The 23,244-nt window shown below is 30.2% G+C and overlaps 2 protein-coding genes and 2 pseudogenes across 3 annotated transcripts in view; 3 read left to right on the top strand and 1 right to left on the bottom strand.

The window, feature by feature from the left end:
• LOC125822764 (protein NUCLEAR FUSION DEFECTIVE 6, mitochondrial-like) overlaps positions 1-23,244 on the top strand; it is a 286,093-nt gene that overhangs the window by 150,326 nt on the left and 112,523 nt on the right. The window lies entirely within an intron of this gene.
• Positions 9,641-10,027, top strand: LOC125822908 (ethylene-responsive transcription factor 4-like). Its single transcript, XM_049502371.1, has one exon. The coding sequence runs from the start codon at positions 9,641-9,643 to the stop codon at positions 10,025-10,027; it is 387 nt and encodes a 128-aa protein (XP_049358328.1).
• LOC125822909 (glycine-rich protein 2-like) lies at positions 11,022-11,454 on the bottom strand (annotated as a pseudogene).
• On the top strand, positions 11,457-22,097 carry LOC125822910 (glycine-rich protein 2-like; annotated as a pseudogene).

Raw genomic sequence — 23,244 nt, forward strand, 5'->3', positions numbered from 1 at the left:
TCAATAATTATTTTTCCGAATGTAAATAATTGGACCAAATTAAATGTATCCAATGCGAAATGACTATACAAATAACTCTCCCTCTTCTCTTTTCACTCACTGAGTCTTCTCTATATACAAATTATTTTTTTTGTTTTTTCAAATGGCAAAGAAAATAACAGCGATGTGTCTGAATTGGTACTTTCAAAAATCCGGAAGAAGCTGCAAGGGCCTATGATACATCAGCAAGGATGTATCACGACCCTAAAGTCAGACTTAATTTTCCTCCGACAAATGAGGATAACATCGAAATATACTAATAATTGAGAGAAGCTGTTTTGAGTAGCAAACTAGCACGTACTATATTACATGGGATTTTGTCATACTATACCAAGTACTCTATTATCTTTTGACTTCTCATGGAAAATGTGTTTTTAATATAAATGAATAATGTGATGTTCTTCTCTAATTTTATATCAATATAATGTATTTTTTTTAAAGCCCATGTTCATGGGTATTTAAAATTCAATAAATGTTAAAAAGAGAAAGTTTCACATAAAAAATAACATAAAATGGGAATGAAAAAAATATTCTGCGTGAAAGATAAAAAGAAGGAAGAGATATCTTTTTCCCTAACATATAATGTTTTTATTATACAAATCATGATTAAGGATTTATTTTAATTAATCAATTAAATCTTAGCTATTAAATTTAACACATGTCATCGATTTTTAATCTAAACAAGAACTTAAAAATAATAAAAAGAATATAACATTGATTTAAACCATAACACGAAGGTACAAGGTTACACCACATGTCACCTTACTTATTTTTTTTAAAAATATTGTTATAACTAAAGATTATGTTGTAACTAAATTAATAAATTTCTCTTTTAGTGATTCACTTACCTTTGAGTATTGTTGATTGATTTTAAACTTATGATTAGTGAAAATATTCTTTTTGATCAGCAAACTTAGAGGACCTTAAGAGAATTTTTCTAATAAAAATTCATGTAATCTTAGTCGACAATTCAATAATTATTTTTCCGAATGTAAATAATAATTAGTGGATCAAATTAAATGTATTCCATGAAAAATGACTATATAAAGCACTCTCCCTCTTCTCTTTTCACTCACTGAGTCTTCTCTATATATAAATTTTTCTTCTTTTTTTTCAAATAGCAAAGAAAAATAACAGCGATGTGGCGGCGGTAGCAGTGATTGTACCACCAAACGAGGTGCGGTATAAAGGTGTGAGAAAGAGGTCGTGGGGACGTATGGAACTGAGATTACAAATCTCATCCAGAAGGTACAGTCTAGCTTGGTACTTTCAAAAATCGGAAGAAGTTGCAAGGGCCTATGATACATCAGCAAGGATGTATCACGACCCTAAAGCCAAACATAATTTTCCGCCGACAAATGAGGATAACATTGAAACATGCTAATAATTTAGAAACTTAATTATGTCTTCTTCAATGTATCATTTTTCTGTCTTTTGTATTTCTATTATATAGAATTATGTTTCGATGAATTTTTATGGTCCAATTTTTGGAGGTTGTAATTCGTCTGTTAATTTTATCTTAAGGTAGTAAACTCTTATTTATTTTTATTGAATTTTAGATCATCAAAAAGAATTAGTAGTCATATAGTTAATCAAACAAACAACTATTAAAGTCACCACGAGACTAACTATAGTACTCAGCTCTTTTAATCAAAAAGAAAAAAGAAAATCACCTCTTTTAATTATAAAAATCATTTTGCAACTCAAACAAATAAGTAAGAAAGAAGCTAACACCATCAAGTAGAGCAAACACAATGGAAATGTAATCCTCAAAATTGAATTAGGAAATGCATAATAATAGTCTACTTGCGCATAGTTAAGATATTCAATTATTAAAAAATATTACTTGTAATTATACAAAACTATTTTTTTTTTACAAATCTTTTTTTGTTTTAACATATCAACAAATACAAAATGCAAATGAAATTTAATATTTTTAAATGGACTAGTGTTTCCCCAAAAAATCTTTAAAACTCTTTTTTGGATCTCCTTATTTTTATTAACTTGAGTAAACATTTAAAAAACAAGAAGGAAAAAATTATATATTTTTTCCCTTTATTTGATGAGGATGGGTGGGGCGTTGTCCGTGGGAAAAATAGAAAAAGATACTTAATAAAACATGCAATTTTATAATGTTAGTCATGTATTAAGAGATAAAATTAAATTAAATGTGAATATATCATTCACACCTATCAAAATAAAACATAAAAATATTGCTTAACTAAGAATGTATTTGGTTCAAGGGATGAATATTTTTTGTTTTGAAAAATAAGTCAATTTAGTATTTATTACCTATTTTTTATTTGACAAATGAATTAAAAAATATCACCCCAAAATATTTACAGGTAACCTAACGAGTAATGAGCTTGGAATGAAATTTATTATTCCTACTATTTTATTTAGAAAAGTCACAAATTTCATTTTCAAGCAACTTAATTATATGTACAATGTATTTTACTAAAACAACTCAAATTCCTTGTAAATTCATTACTAGAGAAGAAAATGTATCCCCCTGCAAAACTGCTAAACCAGTCTTTTTTTTAACTCACCGAGTCTCTTTATATACAAAATATTCCTTCTATATTTTCAGATAAAATTCATTCAATATTTTCAGATGGTAGTGAGAGAAAACAGCGTTACAGCTATGACAACAACGATTGTAACCAATTGAGGTTCGATATGGGGGTGTAAGGAAGAAGCCAAAGGGGAAGTACGTAGCTGATATTACAAATCTCATCCAGAAGGTACGTGCATGGCTTGAGACCTTTGATACGAAGGAAGAGGCAGCAAGAGCATGTGATAAAGCGGCGAGGATGTATCGCAGCCCTAAAGCCCAAATTAATTTTTCAATGTCAAATGAGGATAACCTAGAAAATCCTAATATAAATAACAAAAATTTCCACCATGAGCTCAATCTTGAACCCAGGCTTGCTCCGATAGGGACCAAGTAAAACGGTCCACATTTGTTATCAAGTATTGCATGCATCATAGTTATCAAAAGAAATTGTTTAATTTCCGTTTTAGATTTTTGGATGGAAAAACAAGGAGTGATACATAAATCTTTTTGCATTTCTCATACATCTTCTGATGATAGAAGTAATGTATTAATTTTGAAATTTAGTTATGTCTTCTTCGTTGTATTTTTTTTTTTGTCTTTTATAAGAATCTTAGTATTCTCTCCAGATTTCGCTCCCTATCTCAGCCATGGCAGTGATGTTAGGATTTATTGATGTATGGAAACTATGAAGGTTACATTAGTCTGTTTGCTTTGTTTGAATTTTATAAGTAATACATATAAGTTGCTGCTTAATTCTCTGTAATAGTTCTAGTTTGAAAGTTGGTATTAATTTTACAAATACTATTATGAATCATGCGTACTTAAACTATTATTGCAGCACAACATTATGTTTAATCATAAAAAAAAAAAGAGGAGTTCTAAACTCTTGAATATTTGTCGAAATCTGTTAGCTAAAAGATTGTTTTGTACTTCTGTTAATTATTTGCTTAAAATTAAACATTAGGTATGTGATTATTTACCATGTTTAAGCTAGTTAATTAGCTTAATATTTCTATTTTGGCTAAGATTATGGTTTAAATGTGACTCTATTGATTCTTGAAAAGTCGTAGTAGCTTAGTCAAAGTCCCTTCTTCTTTTGATCATGTCATAATATTGCATCTTTAGGATACTATAATGATTTACCTTTGTCAAATTGATCATGGAAACAAAAGGCATGGTTTCCAGATTAATTGTGTTGTGTTAAAAAACATTGTGTTGTGTTATGAATGGTATGGAGTTGCTTAATTTTTAAATTATTTGGTGTAGCTTTGTCTACTTACTTAATATACACTTTTGAGAATTAAATCACTCTCTCTAACTTTTTCATGTTCTTTTCTTTGTTTGGCATGTAAACCACCGAAGTTGAAGAGTCTCATTTTAAGACTTGATGTTACCACGAGACCTTAAACGTGCATCTGCATCTTTGTTTGTGGATCTCGCTTCCTAGAAACTCCATCCAAACATAAATGAACTACGAATTAGGAGAAAGTGACGGACATTCCTTTCTCTATTCTTGTTAAATAAGTTTTGCGTATTTATTATGTGTTTTTATTTACTCTTAACTACCTATGTGTTATTTACATTTGTTACTTGTTGTGTATGACATTTTATGTTTCGAGTATTCTAACGACAATTAATTCTCTCGAATAGCTTCGAATTTGTTAAATAACACAATATGAAAGAGTTGTTGTATATTACTATATTAGTTTGAAATACGGTCTGCCTTACTCTTCAAATCAGTTAATTTGCCGACGCCTTTACTTTTATGATAAAGAAGTTCTTTGAAATCAGTCAAGTTCACCCTTTTTTTTATTTATTTTTCTTTACTACTTCTCATGCTTTAATTTTGATAAATGTTTTCAACCTCTTCTTAAGTTCAAATGGGTCTTCTTTGTTTCGAACAAATAAAAGTTTTACAAATATAAAATCCTTTTGGCTTCAGTTCACTTTCAACAAAAATAAAAAAAACCTTTATAAAATATTGTTTCAATCATCGACTTCAAAGTTTTCTAATACTTAGCTTTAATACATAATTTTTACATCTTCACACTTAGCCTATATAATTAGTCAAGTCCAGTCGGTTAACCATTTTTAATGGATCTTAAAGGATACTTAATACCTTTCCTTTAGATTAATTGAACCCTTACCTAGAATCTTATGTTTAGTAAGACCTTAAAATTGAGATAACTTTAGACATTATTTAATCATATTAGGTGCCCTAATTAGTTGGCGAATCTTTTAGTTATTTAATTTATTTAGGAATCACCAATATGTTGTACACTATTTGACCCAATTAAAATGGGGTATAACACTTAGTTGGATAAAATTTTATTTGATTGCATTGTTCGATCGGGAAGCCAAAAGATGAGGGAGCCGTGTGTAATTAGTTTTCCTTAATTATGTATTGATCATATAATCAGAGGTAGGATATAATCTCTTGAACACAAGACTAGTTCGTTCAATGATTTAACATATTCAAAATCTATTTTAATGTTTCAAATTCAATGTGATTCAGTCACATTGACCTACATCCATATATAAAAGAGAAGCATATTAACTGACATCGACAAATACAAAAGAAAGTACCACACACAAAAAAGTACAAATTAGAGTGATTAAATACTTTATATCAAATTTAAATAAGTCCAACTCTTTTCTAATTTTGTATCAATATAATTTATTTATTTTTCAAAAAGGGCCCATGTTCCTAGGTATATAAAATTCAGCAAATATTAAAGAGAAAGTTTCAAATAAAAATGCGATACAAAATTAATGTAAAATGAGAATGAAAGATAAATATCTTGCGTGAAAGATAAACAAGAGGGAAGAGAAATTGTTTTTCCTAACATGCATGTAATGTATATATTATATAAATTATGATTAAAGATTTACTTTGATAAATTAAATCTTAGCCATTAGATTAATTTATGTCATATATCAATAATTCAAGCAAGAAATTGAAAAAATGGAGAAAAGAAAACTCGAAGGTACAAGGTAATTACACATTTACACCACATGTCACCTTTACTTATTTTTTTAAAAAAATTATTGTTTCCAAAGATTATTTAAGTTGTAACTAAACTAATAAATTTCCCTGATTCACTTACCTTCGAATATTGTTGATTGATCATAAACTTATGATTAATAAAAATATTCTTTTTGATAAGTAAATTACTTAGTGGACCTTAAGAGAATTTTCCTAGTCAAAATTCACGTAATCTTAAGAGTATTGACTATATTTATTAAGGATTTACTATTAGTCAATAATTCATTCCAAATGTAATTAATAATTAATGGACCAAATTAAATGTATCCCTTTGAGAAACAACTATATAAATCACACTTCTCTTCTTTTTTTCACTCACTGAGTCTTCTCTATAAACAAAAATTCCTTCAATTATTTTTTTTTAGTAGCAGCCAGGACTTCAAGTCATGATCAATGACCACCATTGATGCATTCACAGGCATAATGATTGTCCTCACCACACTTGTAGCAGCCACCACCACCATCTCTGCCACCACCACCACGGCCACCACCACCTCGTCCATCACCGTCAGAGTATCTACCACCTCTGCCGTCATAGCCTTCACTCTGGGTACACTCCCTAGCAAAGTGGCCACTTTTCTAGGGAGTGTACCCAGAGTGAAGTCAATGGCGGTGGAGGTGGTAGATACTCCGGCAATGATGCCGTCGTGGTGATGGTCGTGGTCATGGTGGCCGAGGTGGTGGTGGCGGTTGCTACGAATGTGGTGAGGACGATCATTATGCCTTAAGTTTACAACATGTTAATAGAAAGGAAATTCACTACTTATGAATTATAAATATGTATAATTAAAATATTCTTAATTGAGTCAGATGTCTATTAAACATAATCTCTTCATCTCTCCTTTATGTTCCACCGCATGTATAAATGTAATATTTTAAAATTTTGAATTAAACTACTCACATCTTCATATTAATAAAATGAAATTTATACAACATTATCGTTGGCATTAACTATAAGCATGTTTGTAGAGCAAATCGAACTTCATAGTTTTAGGAAATTTACGTGTTGATATGGGTTGATTAGTGGTTATTATATTCGTAAAGGAAAGAGTTGTTTAATTACACTGCGCATACATACACATTTAATATATAGATTGTTTCATCTATTTTTCTTGTTGATTTTTTATGCCTAAACAATTCAGAACTGGTTTGTCAATTAATTATAAAAATAATCATTTTGCAACTCAAGCAAATAAGTAAGAAAGAAGGTATAACCAGATGGAATGGAAATAAATCCCCAAGATGGAATAAGGAAATGCACAATACATAGTCTATTTGTGCATAGTCAAAATATTCTATTATTAAAAAATATTACTAGCATTTGACAAAACCTGTTTTTCTTCTTCTTCTTTTTTTGTTTTACAAAACCTTATTTAGTTTCAACCTATCAAATACAAAATGCAAATGAAATTCAATAATTGTAAATGGATTGGTGTTTCCCCAAAAAACTCTTTAAAACTTTTTTTTTATCTCCTTATTTTATTGGCTTGAGTAAATATTTAAAAAAACAAGAAGGAAAAAATTATATATATTTTTCCTTTATTTGATGAAGGCGGGTGGGGTATGGTCCATTAGGAAAATAGCAAAAGATATGAATAAAAATGCAATTTTATAATGTCAAGTCATATGTTAAGAGAAAAATTAAGTTTGAATATATCATTCACACCTATCAGAATAAAACATTAAAAATTTAATTAACTAAGAGTATATTTTGTTCAAAGGGATGAATTATTTTGTTTGCTTTAGAAAAAAAGTTAATTTAAATATTTACAGGTAGCCTAACGAATAATAAATTTAGAATGCGATTTATTATTTCTACTATTTTGTTTAGATGTAACGACCTGTTTCCGTCTTTATAGAAAAGCCAACGGGAGAAAATTTGGGACCGGAAAACTTTGTTGTAGTATTTAAAATTTTCCCAACCTTGTCCAGATTTGGACGAAATCAGAGTCTTTGAGGTGTAGGGAAATCTGGTAACAATCGGTTAAATCATTTATGATTTTGATTACATGAGTAGTTAGATAACTTGTTAAGAAATTCGTACGACTTTACGGAATTGAATTCGGGCGAGTAGAACTCCCGGAATCGATCTTAGCGTAAAGGATATTTACTGAGCATCGTGGGTTAAAGGTGTGTTGTGAAATGGGAAATTCTTGAAATAGCTCTCTATTTCGTTTTGGCCGCTTTGGCGGGGATTATTGCCGCTGTAGCGGGGTGGTGGCCGTTGTAGCGGGCCCGACGCGAAATAAAATCGTTAATAAACCCCTAAACGACCTTATCTGGCACTTTTCAATTTTTAGAGCTAAGGAACGAACCCCAGGCAACTTCTACTCGTTTTTCACCATTCTTGAGGCTAAAGTAAGCTTTTCACTCACCAAATCCATATTTCTATCTATAGAACGTAATAGAATGGGTGAATATTGATGGGGGAGGATTTTGTTATAGATTCTATGGTGGAAACAACCCTAATTGGATAATTGGGATCATGGGTTTGATTTAGGGTTCATAGAATTGTTATAGTTTCGAGTAATTAGCGATTGTTTGTTGATTCCCGGGTTATTATGATTGTTTGTACACCAAGAACAAGCGGAACGAATCCGAAAAGGGGAAGATCAAGTTTCTTAGGGTTTCAAGCTTGTTTCGAGGTAGGTGATGGTTGTGATTCTATGATTGTGTGATGTATGTTTGTTCTTGCTTCATTATGATACTTGTATATGTATGAATGTTGCAATGTTGATCACACTTGTTGTAAATGAGATAGATAATTGATGAATGCAATGAAATCATGACTTAAATATATGATCTTGATAATATACTTGTGATTGTGATAGTGGTGTGTGAATGGGATCGGTTGCCACGTTCCGACATAACTAACTTGGATCGGTTGCCACGTTCCGGTATAAAAATGGGATCGGTTGCCACATTTCGACATGTTAATTGTTGGGCTTGGGTTCCATGAGTGGACCAGATATAAAAATGTGAAATTGATCGTTGTTCGTAAATGTTGATAATATTGTATATGTTGATATATATGCATGTGATTATATTGTTGTCTTGACTTGTTTATGTTACACTAGTGGGATAACCGTTGATCCTACCAGTACACTGTGGTTGTGTACTAATACTGCACTTGCTCTTATTTTTGCTGAGTACAGGGCATCTTCAAGCGGCTACTGACAGACCTCGCTTAGAAGATTAGTGATCGTCGCTTCGAATTCAAGAGTGAGCCAATTCTTCCGGGCTGCCATGGAATTCTCTTTCGTCTATGTCCACCATTTTCGGACTTAGACATTTGTTTTAGTTAGTTCATTAGTATGGGGTTGCATCCCTTCTTGTTTTAGACTTAGTTCATTGTTAGAATGTTTTGGTACATTGACTTTCAGGTTCTAGGTTATTTCTTCCACATTGTTAGTTGTTAGATCTTTTGTTGAAGTTTATCGGAACTTCAGTTTTTAGCTATTATTTCTATTTTCTTATACTTAAATGCCTTAGTTTTAGATTAGTTGCTTGGTTTTGGGTTGTAGTAGTGGTTCTCCCACTGGAGTGTTAGTGTGTGTACCAATCACGACGGTATGGGTCGTGACATTGAAGAGTCAATTTTTTTCATTTTCAAGCAACTTAGATGTTTAATGTATTTTACTAAAAACAAGTCAAATGCCATGTAAAATTCATTACTAGACCAAATGTATCCCTTGAGAAACAACTATAAATCAGTCTTCATCATCTTTTTCACCCACTCAATCTTTTTTGTATACAAAATATTTCTTCTATGTTTTCAGATTAAATTCCTTCTATATTTTCAGATGGCAAAGAGAGAAAATTCATTGTAGCTATAGTGACGGTGGTTATAACCCCCAACTGAGGTTCGATATAAGGGTGTGAGGAAGAGGCCACAGGGAAAGTATGAAGCTGATATTACAAACTAGAAAGTATGTGTCTAGCTTGGAACCTTTGATACACAAGAAGAAGCCGCAAGGGCTTATGATAAGGCAACTAGAATGTATCACGGCGATAAAGCCAAACTTAATTTCCCGATATCAAATGAGGATAACCTAGAAAATGACTTTGTAGCTACAGTGACAGTGGTTGTAACCCCAACTGGGGTTCGATATAAGGTTGTTAGGGAGAAGCCACGGGGGAAGTACGAAGATGATATTGCAAACCCCATCCAGAAGGTACGTGTCTGGCTTGGGACATATGACATGAAAGAAGAAGCAACAAAGACATTTCAAAAGGCAACGAGGATGTATTACTACTACCCTAAAGATAAACCTAAATTTCCGACATCAAATGAGGATAACCTAGAAAATCCTAATATAAATAACAAGAATCTCCATCATGAGCTCAATCTTGAACTCATACTTGCTCCGCCAGAGAGCGAGTGAAATTATCCGCATTTGTTATCAAGTATCGCATGCATTACATTTATTAAAAGAAATAGTTTAATTTTCCTTTTTGATTTTTTGTAAGGAAAAACAAGGAGTAATACATATATATATGTTCTTATTTCTCATATATCTCCTGATGATAGAAGTAATGTTGTATAAATTTAAAATTTTAATTATGTCTCTTCGTTGTATTATTTTTCTATCTTTTATAAGAATTTCAATTGGATAATTTTTTATCTAGTTCCATTGTTCGATCGGGGAGCCAAAAGATGAGAGTGTCGTGTGTAATTAGTTTTCCTTAATTGTGTATTGATCAGGTAAATTGGAGGTTGGATATAATCCCTTGAACATAAGACTAGTTGGTTCAGTGGTTTAGTATATTCAAAATCTACATTAATATTTCAAATTTAACGTGATTCAGTCACCTTGACCTACATCTATAACTAAAAGAGGAGCATATCAACTGACAAATACAAAAAAAGTACCACACACACAAAAAAGAATAAAATTAGATTAATTAAATACTCTATATCAAATTTAAATAAGTCCAATTTTTTAAAAAATTTATATCAATATCATTTATTTCTTTTTGAAAAAGGACCCACGATCCTAGGTATTTAAAATTCAATAAATATTAAAGAGAATATTTATTGAATTTTAAGCTGTAACTAAACTAATAAATTTTCATTTTTAGTGATTCACTTACCTTTGAGTATTGTTGACTGATTATGAACTTATGATTAATGAAAATATTTCTTTTGATAAGTAAACTTAGTAGACCTTAAGAGAATTTTCCTAGTCAAAATTTATGTAATCTTAGTTTTTAGCAAACTAGTAAAAGTATTGACTATATATATTGTTAGTCAATAATTCAATATTTATTTATTTTCAAATGTATTTAATAATTAGTTGACCAAATTAAATGTATCCCTTTGAGAAACAGCTATATAAATCACTCTTTCTCTTCTTTTTCTCACTCACTGAATCTTCTCTAAATATAAATTAATATAGCATGGCCACCACCACAACGTCCACCACCGCCGCCCTCACCTCCACTTTGGGTACGCTCCCTAGCAAAGTGGCCAAATTCGCTACACTAAAAACACTCACTTCTTCCTCCACCACCTTTTCCGCCATCGTAACCGCCGCCTCCACCGTATCCACCTCCATAGCCACTGTCTATATCATTGTATCCACAGATAACATCTTGGCCACCACCATAGCCACCACCTCCGCCACTGCTGCCACCAGATCCTCAAGAGATTGGTGCTCTATTAGGCCAGGAACATCAACAACCTTGGTACAACCATCATTTCCGGAGTCAATCTCGTACTCAACAGCCTCACCATCAGTCAGGCTATGAAAACATTCAGATCTATACCGGATTGATGAACAAAGAGATCATTAGAGCCATCGTTAACAATTCAGTGATGATGGCTCTAACAATCTCGTTGTTCATTAATCCGAAATCAGATCTGGAAGTTTTCATTGCCTGACTGATGGTAAGGCTGTCAAATACGAGATTGAGTCCAACATTGATAGTCGTATCAAGGTTGTTGATGTCACGGGGCCTGATGGAGCAATTGTATGTTGAGGATCTGGTGACCGCGGTGGTGGAGGTGGCCGAGATGGTGGTTATGGTGGTGGCCAAAGTGATAGCCATGGATACAGTGGTGTAGACAGTGGCTATAGAGGTGGATACATTAGAGGCAGCAGTTACGGCGGTGGAAGAGGTGGTGGAGGAAGCGGTTGTTTTCAGTGTGACGAGTTTGGTCACGTTAATAGGAATTGTACCGAAAGTGAAAGGGACGGCGGCGGAGGTGGTAGATACTCCGATGGTGGTGGTTGTGGTGGTGATGTCAACGCTATGTTAATTAATGATATTAATTAACACGCTATGTTAATTAATGATAATATTCTTGAAATTTTGAAGGTTTATAGGTAAAGACTCTTGAAAGTAAATTTTGTTTTGATTGTATTCAATTTATAACATATTATCTATTACATAATGAATTTTTTCTATATTTCATGATTATTCATATCAGTACCAGATTACTAGCGTTGCACTATTATTTAGAAGTACTACTACAATGGTACATCCCTTTTAGTTATTTTTTTCCAATTCAATTTATTCTAACTATTATTCCATCACTACTCGAACAACGACAAAGTAATTTCCTATCAATTGGTATCGACAAGCTGCAAAGTTTTCATTGCACAACTTATAAAAGTACATATATAGTCTTAATAAGTTGATTGACAAATGTAAAAATATATTAGCCATTGAATATAAATTTTGGAGATATCACATTTTCTAACAAAAGTTTTATCGTGATTTGAAGGTTTCATTATTTAACTCTCTTAAAAAAATTGGTTTACCTATATGTTGGGATAAGATTAATTTGATAGACACTTGAGGGGATATAAGTAATTGCCTTCTATATATGTTATTGCCATAACTAAAAATCTTTGAAACTGTTTTTTGGATCTCCTTATTTTATTGACTTGAGTAAACATTTTTTTATAAAATACGGAGGACAAATAGCAATAAAAATAAGGATATTTACTTCCCTTTACTTGTTGAGGATGGGTGGGGCATGTCTGGTTGGAAAAATAGAAAAAGATAATAAAACATGCAATTCTATAATGTCAATTATGTACTAAAAGATAAAAAAAAGTATACGTGAATATATGATCATTCACACCTATCAGAATAAAATATAAAAATATTGCTTAACTAAGAGTGTTTTTAGTTCAAAGGATGAATTTTATTTTTGTTTATTTTGGAAAATAAGTAAATTTAATACTTACTTACCTATTTTTTAATTGGCAAATAAATTTTAAAATGTCACCTCAAAATATATAAAGGTAGCCTAACGAATAATGAACTTGAAATGAGATTTATTATTTCTACTATTTTGTTTAGAAAAGTCAAATTTTATTCATTTTCAAGCTACTTATATGTATAATGTATTTTACGAAAACATCCTTCTGAGAAACGACTATATAAATCAGTCTCCCTCTTTCATTTTCACTCACTAAGTCTTCTTTATACACAAAATATTCCTTCTATAATTTTAGATTAAATTCCTTTTATATTTTTAGATGGCAGAGAGAGAAAATTGCACTGTAGTTGCAGTAACCCCAACTGAGGATCAATATAAGGGTGTGAGGAAGAGGCCAACTGGGCAGTACGGAGCTATAATTACAAACCAAAAGGTACATATCTGACTTGGGACCTTTGACACAAAAGAAAAAGCTACAAAAACTTATGATAAGGCGGCAAGGATGTATCGCGGCCCTAAACCAAACTCAATTTTCCGAAATCAAATGAGAATAACCTAGAAAATGAGGAGCTCAATCTTGAACTCACCATCGCTCTGTCAAGGAGTGAATGAAACTGTATAGCACATCAAGTATCGATTGCAGTTATTTGAAGAAACAATCTCCTTTCCATTTTTGTTTTTTAGAAGAACAAAGAAATACAGAAAACTTAATTATGTCTTGTTCATTGTATAATGAATTTTTATACGTTCATGAATATTTATATCAGTATTTGAACCACAACAAAGTGGTTTCCTATCAAGGTCTTGACAAACTATTATGTTTTCATTACACAACTCATAAAAATTACATATATAGTCTTAATTAGTTGATTGACTAACTTATTGTAAAACTATTAGCCATTAAATATTTATTTTGGAGCTATCACATTTTCTAACCGAAGTTTTATCGTGATTTTAGATTTCATTGTTTAACTCTCTTAAAAGATTTGGTTTCCATGTATGTCGGGATAGTCAATTTGACGACAGTTGTAACCCTAATTGAGGTCCGATATATGGGTGTGAGAAAGAGGCAAAAGGGGAAGTACGAAGCTGATATTACAAATACTGTCAAAAAGGTACGTATCTTGCTTGGAATCCTTAATACGAAAGAAGAAGCAGGAGCATATGATAATACGACAAGCATGTATCACGGCCCTAATACCAAACTTAAATTTTTGACATCAAATGAGGATAACCTAGAATTTCCTAATAAAATTGATGAGAATCTTCATTATGAGCTCAATCTTGAATTCAGCCTTGCTCCCCATGGAGCATGTGAAACTGTCCACATTTGTTATCAAGTATCCCATGCATCACAGTTAATAAGAGAAATAGTTTAATTTCCCTTTTAGATTTTTGTAAGGGAAAAAAATAATACAAAGATTTTTTCTTATTTCTCAAGATGATAGAAGTTATGTTATATTAATTTAGATTCTAAATTATGTTTATTTCCTTGTATTATTTTTTTCTTTCTTTTATTAGAATCTCACTTGAATGAATTTTTTTTGGTTGCATTGTTCAATTGAGAAGAGAAAAGATGAATGGGCAGTGTGTAGTTTATTTCCTTTATAATTGTACATCGATTAAGTAAAATAGAGGTAGGATATATATAAAATCTCTTGAACACAAAATTAGAGTTGGTTCAATGGTTTAACACATATTCAAATTTCACCTTAATGTTTCAGATTTAACGTGATTCAGTCATATTGACCTACATCCATAACTAAAAGAGGAGCATATTAATTGACACCAACAAATGTAAAATAGAGTACCACACACAAAAAAAGCATAAAATTAGAGTAATTAAATACTCTACATCAAATTAAAATAAGTTCAATTATTTTCTAATTTTATATTAATATAATTTATTTATTTATTTTTAAAAAAATGACCTATGTTCCTGCCTGGATAGTTAAAATTTAATAAATGTTAAAGAGAAAGTTAAAAAATAAAAATACAATTAAAAAAATTAACTTAAAATGAGAAAGAAAGATAAATATCCTGTGTGAGAGATAAACAAGAAGGGAGATAAATTATTTTTCCTAACATATAATGTATTTATCATATAAATTATGATTAAGAAATTACTTTGATAAATTAAATATTAGTCATTAAATTTAATGCATGTCATATGTCAATAATTCAAGCAAGTAATTGAAAAAAACGGAAAAAAAGAGAAATTTGGTTCAAAGAAGAACTCGAAGATACAAGGTAATTACACTACATGTCATAGCTAATAATTTCGTAGTTATATATCATATTTGTTGTAGTGTAGCTAAACTAATAAATTTCCCTTTTAGTGATTCACTTACCTTTGAGTATTATTGATTAACTATGGACTTATGATTAATGAAAATATTATTTTTGATAAGTAAACTTAGTGAACCATAAGAGAATTTTTTCAGTCAAAATTCACATAATCTTAGCTTATAGCTAAATAGTTAATAGTATTGACTATATATATTATTAGTCAATAATTCAATAATTATTTTTTCTAAATTTAATTAATAATTAGTGGACCAAATTTAATGTATCCCTTTGAGAAACGGCTATATAAATCACTCTTCCTCTTCTTTTGCACTCACTGAGTCATCTGTATATACAAAAATTCCTTTAGTTAATTTTGTTTTTAGTAGCAGTTAGCACTTCAAGTCGCGATCAATGACCACCATTGGTGCATTTACAGGCATAGTGATCGTCCTCACCACACTTGAAGCTGCCGCCACCACCACTATGGCCACCACCGTCTCGTCCATCACCGTCGAAGTGTCTACCACCTTCGCCGCCATAGCCTTCACTCTGGGTAAACTCCCTAGTAAAGTGGCCACTTTGGAGTGTACCCAGAGTGAAGGCGATGGCGATGGAGGTGATAGATACTCCGATGATGATGGTCATCGTGGTGGTCGTCGTGATCGTGGTGCTGAGGTGGTGGTGGTGATTGCTACAAATGTGGTGAGGATGGTCATTATGCCAGTGAATGCACCAGTTGTGTCTGGCTATATTTTTTGGCAAGTAAACTAGTGGAAGAGAACTTCCCAATTCTGCTTTTATGTAAATAGTTAGAGTAATGACTATATTAGTAAATCATTCAATAATTATTTTTCCAATTGAATTTTTGGATGCTATTTAAAATGACTATTTAAATATTGTCACGCCATGCTTGCATCATTATATTTGATTTCTTTGGGATATTGTAATTGATATGCAAAAAATGTAGTATAACCATATCAATTCAAAATTATTTCTGTTAACTAAATTATGCATTTTAAAGATTTTATAGAGAGAAATTAATTAAATAGCTATTTTTAAAAAATTAATTAAATTTTTATTTTCATTAAATTAAAATAAACACATTCAGATTTTCATTCAATATTATACATAAATAAAAGAATTAAAAATTAAATATTGATGTTATTTTAACATGATGATTTAAAGATAATTAAAAATATCAAGCAAACATAAATTTAGCAATTATTCCACAAATTAAATCACTATATATGAAAAACTCGGCACAAAGATATATAGTCCTTATTTTTTTTTATTTTTTTTTTTTAATCCTACAAAAGTATTGTTGTTGCATTTTTCTAATCCTACAAAAGTATTGTTTTTAAAGTATTTCTAATCCTACAAAATAATAATATAAAAACATAAATAAAAAACTATTATATACAAATAAAAAAATAAATTTTAAAATGAAAATGAAAATGTACCAAACTTATGCTAATTAATTAATAAGAGATATATTGATAAATATGTATATATGGCAGAGATATGTAGGTCTTGAAAAAAATAATTTTTTGCTTCAATTTTTTTTGTAGAAATAATTGTTAGAAACACACCTAAATCATATTTTTTTTTTGAGTTTCATACTTAAACTATTGAGAGTGTGAGTTTCATACCTAAACTATCACTTATTAGTTTGAGAAACACACCTTAGTGGAAAAAACCTTGACAAATGGCATTCCACATGGATAAAAAATTCCACCTTGCCAAAAATTAAATAATAAACTATTAACATTAATTAAAAATTAAAGATTGAAGTATTATTATCCCCAAAAAAAAAAATTAATAATAAAATTTAAATTATTTTTCTTGTACTCCACAACCTCCTCCCCCCCCCCCCCCCCGATAATCATCCATCCTTTTATTTTTCAAAACTTCTTTTATAAAATATTTTTTTAAAATTCATATTGCACCCCCCCCCCAAAAAAAAAAACCACCCGCACATTTCCCAAAAAATTGATGATATTATTTTATTTTAAAAAATAAAAATTCTACCACACCCTATTTAATCCTCCGCTACTAAAAAGATATGTATATATCTAACACAAAATGAAAAAAAATTGAGAGTGAAGGGTTAGGTGGAGTGGGGTAGAATTATTTTTTTAAAAAAATAAATAATATCTAAATTATTATTTGAGGGGATTGGGGGGGGGGGGGGGGGGTACGATGAGAGGAAGTGATGGAGTGGGATAAGAAAAAATATTTTACATTTTATTTTATAAAAAATATAAAAAATCCTGCGATAATAATTCTTTAATCTTTAATTTTAACTAAGACTAATAATTTAGTTATTTTTTGTCAAGGTGAAATGTTTTATGCATGTGGAATGTGATCTGTTTTAATAAAAGAGAGAATATAGTACATGACGCCATGATGAAAGTGTAATAAAAGAGAGAGGTGTGTTTTTCAAACTAATAAGTGATAGTTTATATATAAAATAGTTTAAGTATGAAACGCAATAAAAAATGACAATTTAGGTGTGTTTTCGACACTTGTATCTTTTTTTTTTTAGGAATCAAACATTTTTAGTTTTGTAGAAAAACTGTTTTTGCTTTCATCTAAGAGTAATTTTACTAATTTTTCAAACACCTTAATTTTTAATTATTATTTTGTCATAATAAGTGTGTTTACTTTAGCCAAACATGCTTTTAACGGTAAATTTGGAAACAAACAACTAATTATACTTTGAGTTTTTAATAATGAGAACTATTTTAAATCATCTATTTCAAGTAAGAAAAACAAGTATAATAGATGTAGTAATTGAAATTTGAGATTATTTGGCCTTTTCTTTTCTTATATGGTATGTTTAGGTACAATCTCATCAATAGACTCAAGTAACTTTTCTTCTAAAAATGTGGTTTCGAAGTTTGAAGAGAGGGAGGACTTGCAAGCCTTACTAAATCTATTTTTTTTTAAAACATTCAACCCAACCCCGCACCTACATAAAACCAAATCCGTCCCACCACACCATGTTGCCATCCCAAATCGTTTTTATTATCATTTTTATTTATTTAAATCGCAAGTAAATTGAAAGGGATCCCAAATTTTCGTTTTCTTTCTTATCACTAAATTAGCTTGTTAAAACATTATTAGAGTTCACTACATTTATATTAACAGTAAGCATGCTACTATGTAAAAAGAACTTCATAGTTTTAGGAAATTTACGTGTGAATATAGGTTGATTAATGGTTATTATATTCATGCAACTTACTTGATACATATACCTTCAATATAAAGTTGTTTTTCTATATATGTCCTTGACAAAATTAATTTAGAACCATTTTTTGAATGTTCCTAATTGTAACAACTCAAAATTCCAAACGGTGATGTAAATTATAACCACCGAGCAAAATTACACTAAATTTTGAAAATACTAATAGACTGAAGATTACCAACAAGGGTTGTGGTAGAGTCCATCCTCCTTCATCTTTAATCAGAAATTGATAAAGCATAGTCTTTGCCTAAGCATAATAATAATAATACGCATAAATTTCCAAAATCATAGTGGACAACCCTTTTATCTCTATTCAATCTGAATCCCAAGTAAATTTATATGATTCATGGGTATCTTTGTGGTTTAGCCCAGGCCCAACGTAGAGGCTTGGATTTGGTTATCTTTTAGGAAAAATGACAGAAATTCCACCTTTAAGTTCTCTTATTACCATTATCCCCTATTAGTTTTACAAATCCCTAAAATCCCTCATTTTCGCGCATCAGATTAATGTATCAGCGCATCAGATTAGTGTATCTCGCGCATCAGATTAGTGTATCTCGCGCATCAGATTAGTGTATCTCGCGCATCAGATTAGTGTATCATGTATAAAAATGTACATCAGATTAGTGTATCATGTATAAAATATAATGTATCTTACTTAACGATAAATGTATCTCGCGCATCAGATTAATGTATCAGCGCTTATATTAGTGTATCCGTTTGAGGATTTCTGTAATTATAAACTTAGGGACAAATGATAAATTTGTCTTAAAAGTATGTGATTTATGTCCTTTGCCCTATCTTTTATACTTGTTTGAGTATCTACCCATCTTTTTCCACTCTTGTACATAAGGAAAAGGAGCCTTTTTCGGCTATTAGCCCCACTTCTCTAACTTGCTCCTGATTGCCAGTGTTTAATTATTTTAAAAAATAATTTGACAATAATTAATAAGGATAAAAATAGAAAGTAATGTTTAATTTAGATTCAGATGAATATTTTGTGTACATTTCCCCAAAATTACACCTTTAATTAAATTTTAAGGACCCATTGACTCATAAGAGTTATTCACTTTTTTCCCGTGAATTATAATTCACTTAATTAAGAAAAATTAATTTAATTTGAAATTGAGTTTAAAAAGAATAACTTATAACTTTAGTTTTTGATTCTGTTGTCATAATTTCGAACAAAATATTTTTTTTCTCTTTTTTACAAAATATAATCAAACACAATTTTGTTTGGAAAATTTACATAAATCTCACTAGTTTATGAGTTAATCTATGTATCTAGTATCCCAGATACATGCGAATAACACCATATACATACAAATACATGTGTCTTGTATGTATCTTGTGTGATTCGAATGTATCTAGGGTACATAGCGAATCTTGCTTCCCTCTCTCCTCCATTTCGTTCGCCTTCATCCCCACCTCACTTGTCTATCTCTCTATTTTAGTGTATCTAGTGTGATTCATATTTATCTTGGATACATAACGAATTTCGCTTGCCTCCATTATCCATTTCGCTCACCAGCTTCCTCCCCGTCTCGCTCATCTTTCTATCTATTTTAGTGAATCTAGTAGTAAAAATACATGTAGTTAAATATATTTTCCTCAATATGTGCTAGAAAACTCTTAATCAGTTGTAAGATACATAATCATTTATATAATAATAATAATAATAATAATAATAATAATAATAATAATAATAATAATAATAATTACTAGGGAAAAGGCATAAATTTCCCCTTGAACTTGTCCCGAAAAGTCAGTTACACACTTAAACTATCATAGTGACCCATATATATATTTTAAACTTTATTTTTAACCATGGCAAGCAGCAGTGATGAAGACTATGTAAAGAACAAAAATTATCATGCAATTGAAGAAGGCAGATCAAGTTTTATCAAGAAAATCCAGCCAAAAGGGGAGATTTGTTAGGGTTTTACCCCGATTTTCTTACCTTATTTGAAGTTTATGTTTTTCTAAAAGAAAAGACAAACATTATCATAAATGTTTTTACTTTTCATGAAAGGAAAATATATTTTTCTTCCATATTTGGTTTATTCTTTCCTTAGAGGAAAAGTTAGGAGATCTATAAATTGAAGACCCCTCTTCTCATATCGAAAACAATAGAATCCACAATGTAGTTGTTTAGAGACTTTTATTTATGAGGAAAATTTTCTCTCTACAGTTTTTATGCTTTTTATTAGTTTTTAATTATGTAGATCAATTGATCCTATCATATAATAATATTATATCGTTTAGTATAGTTTTATTTTTCATCCAATTTATTACCATATGATATGCAATTGTAAGCTTCTGCATGACGCCCTAATCACCTTCATAACCCAACATGTGGTTGTGGTGGTGGTGTCAACGCTATTTTAATTAATGATATTAATTAACACACTATATTAATTAATGATATTATTCTTGAAATTCTTGAACTTTTTAAGGCTTACGGGTAAAGACTCTAGAAAGTAAATTTTGTTTTGATTGAATTCAATTTATAACATATTATCTATTACATGACGAATTTTTTCTATATTTCATGATTATTCATATCAGTATCAGGTTACTAGCGTTGCACTATTATTTAGTAGTACTACTACAATGGTATATCCCTTTTCTTTATTTTTTCCAATTCAATTTATTCTAACTATTATTCCATCACTACTCGAACAACGACAAAGTAATTTCCTATCAATTTGTCTCGACAAGCTGCAAAGTTTTCATTGCACAACTTATAAAAGTACATATATAGTCTTAATGCGTTGATTGACAAATGTAAAAATATATTGCCCTGAATATAAATTTTGGAGATATTACATTTTTTGACAAAAATTTTATCGTGATTTGAAGGTTTCATTATTTAACACTCTTAAAAAAACTGGTTTACCTATATGTTGGGATAAGATTAATTTGATAGACACTTGAAGGGATACAAGTAATTGCCTTCTATATATGTTATTGCCATAACTAAATATCTTTGAAACTGTTTTTTGGATCTCCTTATTTTATTGACTTGAGTAAACATTTTTTTCTAAAATACGGAGGACAAATAGCAATAAAAATAAGGATATTTACTTCCCTTTACTTTGTTGAGGATGGGTGGGGCATGTCTGGTTGGAAAAATAGAAAAAGATAATAAAACATGCAATTCTATAATGTCAACCATGTACTAAAAGATTAAAAAAATTAAATGTGAATATACGCACCTATCAGAATAAAATATAAAAATATTGCTTAACTAAGAGTGTATTTGGTTCAAAGAATGAATTTTATTTTTGTTTATTTCGAAAAATAAGTTAATTTAGTACTTACTTACCTATTTTTTATTTGGAAAAATAAATTAAAAAATGTCACCTCAAAATATATAAAGGTAGCCTAACGAATAATGAACTTGAAATGAGATTTATTATTTCTACTATTTTGTTTAGAAAAGTCAAATTTTTTTCATTTTCAAGCTACTTATATGTATAATGTATTTTACGAAAACATCCTTCTGAGAAACGACTATATAAATCAGTCTCCCTCTTTCATTTTCACTCACTAAGTCTTCTTTATACACAAAATATTCCTTCTATAATTTTAGATTAAATTCCTTTTATATTTTTAGATGGCAAAGAGAGAAAATTGCACTGTAGTTGCAGTAATCCCAACTGAGGATCAATATAAGGGTGTGAGGAAGAGGCCAATTGGGCAGTACGGAGATATAATTACAAACCAAAAGGTACGTATCTGACTTGGGACCTTTGACACAAAAGAAAAAGCTACAAAAACTTATGATAAGGCGGTAAGGATGTATCGCAGCCCTAAACCAAACTCAACTTTCCGAAATCAAATGAGAATAACCTAGAAAATAAGGAGCTCAATCTTGAACTCACCATCGCTCTGCCAGGAGTAAATGAAATTGTATAGCACATCAAGTATCGATTGCAGTTATTAGAAGAAACAATTTCATTTCCATTTTTGTTTTTTAGAGGAACAAAAAAATACAGAAAACTTAATTATTTCTTGTTCATTGTATAATGAATTTTTATACGTTCATGAATATTCATATCAGTATTCGAACCATGACAAAGTGGTTTCCTATCAAGGTCTCGACAAACTGTTCTGTTTTCATTACACAACTCATAAAAATTACATATATAGTCTTAATTAGTTGATTGACTAACTCATTGTAAAAACATTAGCCATTGAATATTTACTTTGGAGATATCACATTTTCTACCCGAAATTTTATCGTGATTTTAGATTTCATTGTTTAACTCTCTTAAAAGATTTGGTTTCCATGTATGTCGGGAAAGTCAATTTGACGACAGTTATAACCTAGAACATCCTAATAAAATTGATGAGAATCTTCATCATGAGCTCAATCTTGAATTCAGCCTTACTCCCCAGGTAGCATGTGAAACTGTCCACATTTGTTATCAAGTATCCCATGCATCACAGTTAATAAGAGAAATAGTTTAATTTCCCTTCTAGATTTTTGTATGGGAAAAAAATAATACAGAGATTCTTTCTTATTTCTCAAGATGATAGAAGTAATGTTATATTAATTTAGATTCTTTATTATGTTTACTTCCTTGTATTATTTTTTTCTTTCTTTTATAAGAATCTCACTTGAATGAATTTTTATTTGGTTGCATTGTTCGATTGACAAGGGAAAAGATGAAGATTGTGCATCGATTAAGTATAACAGAGGTAGGATATATATAAAATCTCTTGAACACAAAATTAGAGTTGGTTCAATGGTTTAACATATTCAAAATTCACCTTAATGTTTCAGATTTAACGTGATTCAGTCATCTTGACCTACATCCATAACTAAAAGAGGAGCATATTAATTGACACCAACAAATGCAAAAAATAAAGTACCACACACAAAA

Source organism: Solanum verrucosum, unplaced genomic scaffold, assembly GCF_900185275.1.
Source record: "Solanum verrucosum unplaced genomic scaffold, falcon-dt-bn FXZP01000103.1, whole genome shotgun sequence".
Lineage (NCBI taxonomy): Eukaryota > Viridiplantae > Streptophyta > Magnoliopsida > Solanales > Solanaceae > Solanum > Solanum verrucosum.

Coding starts and splice junctions, on each gene's coding strand:
- LOC125822908 (XM_049502371.1), top strand. CDS start 9,641: ATGTATCACGGCGATAAAGCCAAACTTAATTTCCCGATATCAAATGAG.